At 38.6% G+C, this 10,314-nt stretch overlaps 1 protein-coding gene across 11 annotated transcripts in view; it reads left to right on the forward strand.

Annotated features, from left to right (window-relative positions):
* Window positions 1-6,748, forward strand: part of Zfand4 (zinc finger AN1-type containing 4) — a 74,635-nt gene extending 67,887 nt beyond the window's left edge. For 9 of the 11 annotated variants that reach the window (XM_050148528.1, XM_050148522.1, XM_050148520.1 and 6 more), the window contains 2 exons: window positions 4,609-4,726; window positions 5,785-6,748. In XM_050148528.1, the coding sequence (XP_050004485.1) occupies window positions 4,609-4,726; window positions 5,785-5,920 (254 nt within the window). In that variant the 3' untranslated portion in view covers window positions 5,921-6,748. Of the gene's footprint in view, window positions 1-4,608; window positions 4,727-5,784 lie in introns of those variants that run through there. The other 2 variants (XM_050148525.1, XM_050148524.1) reach the window with 1 other exon arrangement.
* The last annotated feature ends 3,566 nt before the right edge of the window (window positions 6,749-10,314 follow it).

Genomic DNA, 10,314 nt, shown 5'->3' on the forward strand with positions numbered 1-10,314 from the left:
TACACTCCGTGACCTTTATTTATAGCTAGAAACCAATTATGAGTGAGTACATCCCATGTTCATCTTTTTGGGTCTGGGTTACCTCGCTCAGGATAGTGTTTTCTATTTCCATCCATTTGCATGCAAAATTCGAGAAGTCATTGTTTTTTACCGCAGCATAGTACTCTAATGTGTATATATATATTTTTGTATATTGATACAAATTTAAGGTTATTTTTGTTAGAACATTCTGTACATATGTTTCTACTCTTGTTTAAGGTATTGTACCTATGCAACTCGTTTAACATATAAATTTCTCATCCTTGAAAGTTGTTACTACAAACTGTCTAGGATAATAAATAAATACAGGTTGGTAGTTAGTCACCTATTACAATCAAACTTGTAATCAAGTTAGGCATGTTTTCAAGGTCTAACATAGATATATATTTTAGGTAGATGGGTGGTCTTCAGATACTTCAGAGATCTACAGAATATGGCATTTAAGATGTTTTAATACTATAAGGCTTGATATGACAATGAGACATGTCTGCTCATGGCAACACTGATCTACTTCAGTGAAGATGATGTGCATCAAAGAAACTTTATATGGACTTTGTTTTCTTTGTGACAAAAGTTAGTCACTGGGCAAGAAACTGCCCTTCCCATGACTGCTAACTTTATGCTGTCCAAATTGGACAAGAAGGACACAAAAGAAAGCTACTGTCAAGCCTTGCCAAGATATGGTAGAGAAGTTTTGCAAAATTCCTGCTTCACAGAAAAGTCTGTCATGTATCCTAGGCTTGTAGGACAAAGATGGATGCCCCAGTGTTATAGAAGAACCTTGGTTGATTGTCCATGCAGCCAACTGTTTCTGTCATTTCTATAGTTTTGGAAGTTGTTTGCTCTGCTCTCCTGTTTACTCAGGTAATAGATCCTTCTTGGGTCTCTGATGGGGTTGAAGACTAGATAGTTCTTGGATTGGACATTGTGAATGTAGTTCTTTCCTGGTAATTGTTCTTATTGTATATAGTTTTAGTATTTTAAAGTTAAAACCTTCCATTTTTATTTAGACAAAAGGGAGAAATGTTGTGTTATATTTTGATTGCATTTTGACAATAAAGCTTGCTTTGAATTAGAGGGTTGCCCTCTGGTGGTAGCATATTGCCCTGGCTGTTGTTGATTGTGTTCTTATACTGGTGTTTAGGCATCTGGGTTTAGGGTGGTTATAGGCTAGGTGCTTATTTCTGAGTTTGACTTTGTTGGATGAATGTTTTGTTTCCTGGTTTCTGTTTCCTCTCTGGTCTTCTTGCCAGAGTAGCCAGTGATTGATTAGGGTCTCTGCTCAAGCTGGGGACTGGATATCTGGCAGCTGGAGTGGCCTCTGGTCTAGTCAGGGGTCCTTTTTGGTTCTGGATGCCAGTGTAGCCTATGGGGATCTGGGTGCTGGTGTGGCCTCTGGTGGAGCAGAGGTCTTCTGCCCAAGGTGTGACTCATGTATCCTCTTTTAATGTTAGAAATGTTATTTTCCCTTGGCGCACACTTAGGTCTGTCCTGCTTTCAGGATAGAGTCTTTGGGGAGTTTGCTCTGTTGTCATCTCTGCCTTCTGGCCTTTGCTGCTGCACCGCTCCTTCACCCATCCATCCACTGCTTTCCTGACACTGCTGCTGCTGAGGGCCAGGCCCCTGGGTGCTGTGTCACTGTTATCTTACATGAGTTTTAGGTCCTTGTAGCTTTGGTGTTCTTTCATTATTTTCTCCCTTTCCCCTGACATGATGCTGAGGACCAAATTCAGGGCCTTGTTCCTGCTAAGCCTATGGGTTACCACCAAGATTATATTGCCAGTTCTTGTTCCTCCTCTTTAATTAGATAGCATTGTTATTGAATATTTTGTTTTTATTTGCTTTTGTTTTATTCCTGGTTAGGGTTTTGTTTATTTTGTGGTAATAGGGATCAAATTCAAGGCCTTGCACATTCCAGGGAAATTATTTACTAGTAAGCTATACTCCAACCCTCTTACTAAAAATCTGTTTCTTCTGTTTTAAATTTTCTTTCTGTCCCCAGTAACCTTTCTGTGGTTTGATCTAACTTCTGTTGAAGGCATCAGGAACTGTCAAAAACCAATCATTCCCCAAACTAGAGCCTATGACACCTGCTGCTGTTAACTCATCCTGGGTACCAAGAAGGATCTGTATATCCTTAAAGTAAATTACTAAATTCTTTTTCTGGTTCTCTTCACTATCAGTTATCCTTTAGAGATTTTACCCATTATTGTAGTTACAGCCATCAGCTTCAGACAGCTGACTATCAAGTTTGCATTAATTTGTCACCCTTTGGATTTCTGTTGGGTGAGTGATTATTGCATTAGATCAAATATTTAGCTAGGAACCATAGCGGGGTTAGTTATTACAAATAACTTTCATCCTGTTCAGAGAAGTACCCCTCACTTGAGTGTTACTTCATTTTACTTATGTTTGACACACATAGGAGAGGATGCTCGGAGAACAGAGTATTAATTGGTAATGTCTTACAGGATAAGTAGCATTTTACTAGAAGAAGACATTATGGATGCCATTTTATTTAGTGTAATGCTTAAAATGATAAATGGCAGAAAATGTCTCTGGAAAAGTAGCCTTCAATACCAATTAAAATATTAGAATGGCATACAATAATAATGGCTGATAGCATGAAATAGTTATCTCTGAATGGCTTGAGGCTTTCATAGAAAATATATATTTTATATAATATATATTAATATATATATAATGAGAGAGAGGGAAAGAGAGAGAGAGAGAGAGAGAGAGAGAGAGAGAGAGAGAGAGAGAGAGAAGGGGGAGTCAAGCAGATATCAGCCAGCTACCGAGGAAACAAGACATGTAGAAAATGAGGTAACATCATAGCTACGTGGCAATACATAGACTAATAGAAATGGGTTAATTTAAGATGTAAGAGCTAGAAATGTGCCTGTGCCATTGGCCGAACAATGTTGTAATTAATATAGTTTCTGTGTGATGATTCAGGTCTGGATGGCTGGGAAACGAAGCTTTAGTCTCCACTTACAAACCTATGACCCTAAGATTAAGAGTTTATGTGGGAGGTCCTTCTGTTTATGTGTTGTTTTTATTGGTTAATGAATAAAGAAACCTTGGCCTGTTGATAGGACTGAACTTAGGTAGGCGGGGAAAACTGGACTGAATACTGGAAGAAGGAAGGTGGAGGGGAGAAGCCATTTATCTGCTTCCTGAGACAGATGCTGGAACTTTATCTGATAAGCTACAGCCACCTGGCAATACACAGATTAATAGAAATGGGTTAAATTAATATAAGAGTTAGCCAATAAGAACCTAAAGCTAATAGGCCAAGCAGTGATTTAATTAATACAGTTTCTGTGTGATTATTTTGGGTCTAAGCTAGCTAGGCGGCCAGGAACCAACAAGCCGCCCCCTCCTCCAACAAAGAGTCTCACACCCTTTTCAGTGATGGAGAATGACCCTGCCCATTCTTATGACTAGTTCTTGCTCTATTCCTTGGCCTTTGAATACTAACAGAAATCTCTATGCACTTGTATCGCTCCTTTTAACAACTATGGACAGCACCTCTCTGTTTACGACCTAAGGGACATTTTGGTCCATTTCAAAAACTATATAACTCGGCAATTAATGATTGACTTATTTATTTTATTATAACAAATGTGCTCCTATTTTAAAACCAAAGCATCAAATTGTTACAATGGTATAGAATTAAACTAAATATTGATAATATCTTTACTGGGTGTGGTAGACAACAGCTCTAATCCTAGCATTTGGGAGGCAGAAACAGACAGATAGCTAAATTCAAGGCCAGCCCGGTCTACCTAGTAAGTTTCAGGACAGTCAGGGCTATGTAGAGAGGCCCTGTCTCTAAAAACCAAAAAAATAACAAAAATAAGATGTTCAAAGGCTTTTTCCATATATAAACTGAGTTGGCATTAAATGAACCTAAAACATTGTTTTACTATTTCCTTTAAAGAGTTTTTTTTTTCTTTACTTTTGAGACTCCAAATTCCCTTTCAACAAGGACCTCTCCCATGAAGAATGGGACAGGTACATGCCATGGTAGAAGCCAGGGACTTGTAGGGTTAGTTTTCTCTTTCTACTATGTAGGTCTTAGTTATTGAATTCCCTTAGGCCCTTTCATTAGCCCCTGTGTTATCTTCAAGGTAATCAAATTGAAGTTTTGAAACAAACATCTTGTCTATTGTTGACAGATTTACTTTCTGTGGTGTAAAAGATCAGTTTCATGATATTCTGGTACTTCTTGGTATTTACAAAGAGAATTTTGTTTCAAGAGGGTCCAACAGATAGGATTTTTCTTAAAATTTTTTTAATGTTTGCTATACTGTATTAAGTTGGTTACCATTAGGTGTGGTCAAAACAGTATTAGTGTATACAAGAAGACCTAAGAAATCCAAATCCTAGTTAGAAATATCACATACACACAAATTTTAGTGTCCCTTCACTTGTGGATTTCATAATTCTTTTAGACATAAAATATTACAAATTTAATTTGTATAGACTAAGTCAATAATGTTATACTTAGTAGCTGTTTAAATTTAGAGTTTTATATTAATGAGGTGTTCTTTCTCTAAACAGGAGAAAGTACCCACCACCTTCCACCTGTGAAAGCCCCTCTTCAAACAAAGAAGAAAATAATAAAACATTGTTTTCTTTGTGGAAAGAAAACAGGACTGGCCACCAGCTTCGAATGCAGGCACGTGTCCCTGGAGAAACTCAGAGGCTTTCTTTGTAGGGACTCAGCATGGGGATTATGTAGAATAAAACAATGTTTATATGACCATTTACGATATCAAGATGATGTTCTAGTAGCGACCTCAGATGAATTCATAATTGGAGAGAGAGAGAGAGAGAGAGAGAGAGAGAGAGAGAGAGAGAGAGAGAGAGAGAGCTCATCAGTTTCCAAAAGGCATAAGTAGAGATTGCACTGTCATTGAACCAGGACATTTAAGCCAATTGGTTTGTTTGAATGTGGTTTGGAAGAGCCCTTCCTTCTAGATTCTATTTTAAGTTCAACCAAGTTTAACCAAAATTGACATTTACTATATATTTTAACATTTTGTACTGTTATTTCAAAACATATGGATATATATACTTAAAATGGTTTTTTTTTCATAAATATGTCTTTATTATTTATTAGCAATGATTGATATCTGCTGTTAGTGTGAGGATAAACATTGAAAAGAATTTTGTCCTTTTAGAGTGTATTCTGCTCATATAAAAATAACATTTTTTTGTTTTACACTCTCTCATGTCATTGCTTTTTGTTAGTTTGCAGATTTTGTTTATTTTACAAGACAGAGTCTCATGTAAACGTGGCTGCCCTAGACCTTGTTATATACACCAGGCTGGTCTTGAATTCACAAAGATCTGATTGCCTCGCCCTCATCCTCCTGCTTAGATTAAAAGCATATAGCACCATGCCCAGCCATAAACAGCTAATTTTTATATAGCCTAATTTTCTCATGAAACTTCATTTCTTAGAATTCAAATTTACTAAGTGTAAGAGATATGATGGACATGTTACCAGCTTTTCAGTTTTTCTTTTACTTCATAAAGATATATACCTGTCATCCGTAAACAGTTACCGTGTTCTTTTGGGGGCTTTATACTCATGAGTGTAACTGTCAGTGCTGACATTTCTGAGGAGCCCCCAGGCTTTTGTTGTACTACCTGAAGTCACTCTCCTCCTCTTAAGGAGATGAGCCCTCTATGGAAGCCCGCCTATTCACATGAACTTTGTTTGTGCTCTAGATGTGGAAACAACTTCTGTGCATCTCATCGCTATGCAGAAACTCACGGCTGTACCTATGACTACAAGAGCGCAGGGAGGAGATACCTGCAGGAGGCGAACCCTGTGGTTAATGCACCAAAACTTCCCAAAATCTAACTCTCCTCTGCGCTTTCCTGCTCTGCCTGAGGAATCCTATTATATTGACAGAAGAAATATTGTTTAGACTGCATTATTTTTGTTCGACTCCAAAAGATTTGCCAAATAACAAGAGCACACGGTGCTCACTGTTGGAGAATGAAAATGCCTATTGTATTGATGTCTTTTTTCTTTGGTGAATCAAAAGTTTTAAAAGTAGTTTTAAAAACTTTACACTATAATGATTTAGTTTTGTTATTGCATGTCTGTGTTAAATATTTTATTTTTGAGATTGGAATTATTTATTAGACAAATCTTCAAAAGACACACTTTAAGGAGTTACCATTGGCTGTGTACCCAGGCTTCCATGTTGTACAGAAATGAGTTCTGTAATGGCTCTGTTCAAACTGAGCATGTTTTGTCCTTTTTTTCTTTCTTTTCTTGTGGGGATGGGGTAGATGGGAGTTTTTCTTTTTATAAACCCCAAGTGTGAAAGTTTATGCAGTTTACTAGCAAGTTCTTTTTTAAAGAACAGTTGTTTTTCCAGTGTGATTTTTAACACATATATTTCTTCCAAATTCAGATATGCATTCATATATGTATCCATTCTGTAGAACACATCATGTTAATATAGTATACATTTCTTAAAATACTACTTTTTAAATGGTAGTTTTAAAATAACAGTATATTTCTTGTTGCCATTGAAAACAGAATCCAACTTTTTACTTTTCAAAAATGGCTATATATATATATTTTTAAAAGTCTCACAAACTTGAGACTTTTATTTTTCTTACATATTGAGTGCTTTATGAGGGAAAATAATATTCGAATAAATATTCAACTTCAAAATGACTTTATTTGATTATTTGCAATACATTTTCTTTTAGAAAATACTTAGGTAAATCAGTGATTTTGTATACTTGGGGAAAATGACAGCCAATATGAAAGGATTATTTTCAGGTCTCAGGATCATGTTCCTTAGGTGTCATCTATTTTCCATTCAGGACTTTGGAAGGCCACTGAAGTTGATGCCTCTGATCTCCTATAGGGATTCCTGGATGTCATTTTGGTACTTCATAGACCGCTTACTCCAGTGAGAGTTGCCTGGAGAACTCATGATGCTCTCCCCTTGTTGCAGTGACCGTGCTACTCCGTAGACTACGATTCTGTTGTGCCTGTAGCTTACAGCCTGCACTACAGGACCGTCCACGAGTCGGCAAGGGCCTGGAGATCGACACACAGACAGAGAGATGGGCCATCCTTGAATTCCCCAAGAATGCCCCCTTTATTGTGTTCCAGGGCAGCTTCTATAGGTATCCTTAACTGATAACTATACCCCAGCCAAACCCACCAGAAACCACTCCTGAAGGTCTCATGCTCAGAGCAGTTGCAAACACAGGAAAACAAGTTTTTTTTTTGCTCAGAGCAGCTGCAAGTATAACAAATTGTTTACAAGAAATTCAGGGTCTGGGGATCCACAGTCCCCAACACCACACCTTGTTTCTTGTAAGAGACTGAATACTGATGGACAAAGATGCTCTTAGGTCTATAGTAAAAGAATGGTTAAAAATGTCCTAGAGGAGCCTTGAAATCAGAGGCAGAAAGCATGCTCTTTGTTTGATTTGTTCTGATTTTTGAGACGGTCTCACACTGTAGCCCAGTCAAGCCTTTGAACTCGCAGTAGCTTATTTAAGCCTCAGTCTCTCTTGTGCTAGGTGTATTTGGTTGTTTCACTCTTTACTCTTTGGGGCCTACTCCCAGCTCCCAATAAATACGTGGAGTTTTATTCTTACTTCTGAATGCCTGGCCTTAGCTTGGCTTATTTCTAGTCAGCTTTTCTTAAATTATTCTGTCTACATTTTTCCTGTGGGCTTTTTATCTTTCTCTATTCTCTACACCTTTCTTTACTTGTTACTCCATGGCTTGCTGTATAGCAGGGTGGCTGGCGCCTGACGTCCTCCTCCTCTTCTTGCTCTTCTTTTGCTTTCCTGCTTCTCCTGTTGATTCTCTCTGCCTGGCAGTCCCACCTACTTCCCTCTCTCGACAAGCCATTGGCTGGCTGTTCAGCTCTTTATTAGACCAATCAGGTATTTTAGGCAGGCAAAGTAACACAGCTTAACAGAGTTAAACAAATGCAACATAAAAGAATACAACACATCTTTGCATCATTAAATAAATATTCCACCACATAAATGAATGTAACACATCTTCAACTAATACTCCACAACAGCTAGGATTATAGGCTTGAACTATCACACCTTGATGAAGCTGTGCTTGTATGTGATGCATACATGTGAGTGTATGAGTGTACTCAGAGGACACGTGTCGAGAGGCCAGAGCAGGATGTCAGGTGACCTGGGCCAGTAGGCCATGCTTCAGTGCCAGGGCCCTAAATGGGATGGGTAGGAGATGAGATGGTGAAGAAGATGGGGACACTGGGTCAGGAGGTCTTAAGGCAAGCAAGCTTCTTAAGTGTACAGCATCGTATGTCCTGTATCCAGGGGAGAAATGGGACCAAGTTAGTGGTAACTATCATATAATGGGACAAAGTCAGCAGGAAGCCAGTCAAGCAATGTTGTACAAAAGGGAGCACAGGTTATCTCAAGTGCATCACAGACTGAGTCCATCGTGGCCGTCGGACTGATTACTCCAGTCTCTCTTGGGAGTGGACAGAGCCAAGTTCTTAAGAACCAAAACCTTGACTTCTTAAGCCCTGGCCACCAGACCCAGACTGGACCTTGCCAAGTCTACTCATAGGCAAGGACACGGAACTAGGTTCCCTTTGTCCTCTCACTGGGGCCTCTGAGAATGCCTTGGATCCCTGAACAGCCAGGTGTTCCTCTGTTACATCACTCTCCACCTTACTGTTTTGAGACAAGGTTTTGCCATTTGGGCTGGCTGGCTGGTTAACCAGCTCCCAGGATCCGCCTGTCTCTGCTCCCTGCACCCCTCTCAGTGCTGCGGTTACAGGCCTCTGTAGCCATGCCCAACTTTTCGCATGAACTCAGTTCCTCATGCTCACTTGCAATACAGAGCACTCGTAATCACTGAATCATCTCCCTAGGCCCTGAAAGGCATGTTTGTAAAGATGAATAAGTAAAGGTTAATGACAAATACTTCACTTATCAATGAGATTGTCTTTACTCTCTTATTCAGTAATAAATGTGGTTTGGAAAGATAAAAATTAAAAACTCCTATGTTAGGTTACTGAGAAATGAAACAAAGCCTATTTATGGTATAAATATGAATACCTAGGTCAGACTGGGATATATGCTCTGTGTACTTTTGATTCATAATTATTAGTAGAGGTAATTCTTATTATAAGTTTTATTAATGGTTTGGGTCAAGGTTGCATCATTTTTTGTCTGATACTAGGGATGAAACCTGTAGCCTAAGCAAGCCCCCTACCACTGAGCCACATCCCAGCCCACAGTTGAGTTGGTTTGCTAGTTTCTGAGTCATTTGGAGATGGAGCACTTTAGTTCAAAAAATGTTATCATTATTGAGAAGAATTTTAGAGACTACAGACAGACCTGTCTTTGTTTCAGTGATGAGGAGTGTGCCCTACAATAAATGAACTACTGTTTCACACAACTATATAACTTATCAAATGCTTTTAAATCTCAATACATTTTATATTCAGTTTTTAATTTGTAAAGGTAGAACATATTTGGTTTAACAGCATTGAAGGTCTTTGTATTCTTAACTTTTTGTTGTTTTGATTTTTCAGACATGATCTTACTCTGTAGCTCAAATCGACCTGAAACTCACAATGTAGCCTTAACTGGCTTCAAACTGGTCTTTCTGCCTCAATTTCCTGATATTTTAAATTTTTACCTATGTAAAATATTCCAAATTACACTTAGGATCTGGGGATGTAGCTCAGGTGCTGGAGTGCTTACTAGCATGCACAGAGTCCTGTGACTGATGTGATGCTACACACTTGGAACCCTAGCACTGGAGAAGTGGGGCTGTAAGGTTCACCTGCATCCCTGGCTTACATAGTCAGAGACCAGCTGGGCTCCATGAATCTGAATGTAAAAATCCAGTAACCATTATGTCTAGTGCAATTTAATCATTCAGTCATAGGAAATTAAAATGTTCACTTATATGTTTTATATTAGTACTTCTGAAGTAATAACGATGGTCATTTCCTCTTAGAACTAATAGGGTTTGAAGCCACCATTATTTTGTATCCAGGAGTGATGTGGGAGTGATTTCTTATTAATAAAGAAACTGCCTAGGCCCCTTGATAGGCCAACCCTTAGGTGGGTGGAGTAAACAGAACAGAATTCTGGGAGAAAGAAGCTTAGTCGAGGAGTCGCCATGGTTCTCCCACTCCAGACAGATGCAGGTTAAGATCCTCCCTGGTAAGCCACCTCATGGGCTACACAGAATATTAGAAATGGGTTAGA

This window comes from Alexandromys fortis, unplaced genomic scaffold, assembly GCF_014885135.2.
Source record: "Alexandromys fortis isolate MF-2015 unplaced genomic scaffold, M_Fortis_MF-2015_v1.1 scaffold_59, whole genome shotgun sequence".
NCBI classification, from domain to species: Eukaryota; Metazoa; Chordata; class Mammalia; order Rodentia; family Cricetidae; genus Alexandromys; species Alexandromys fortis.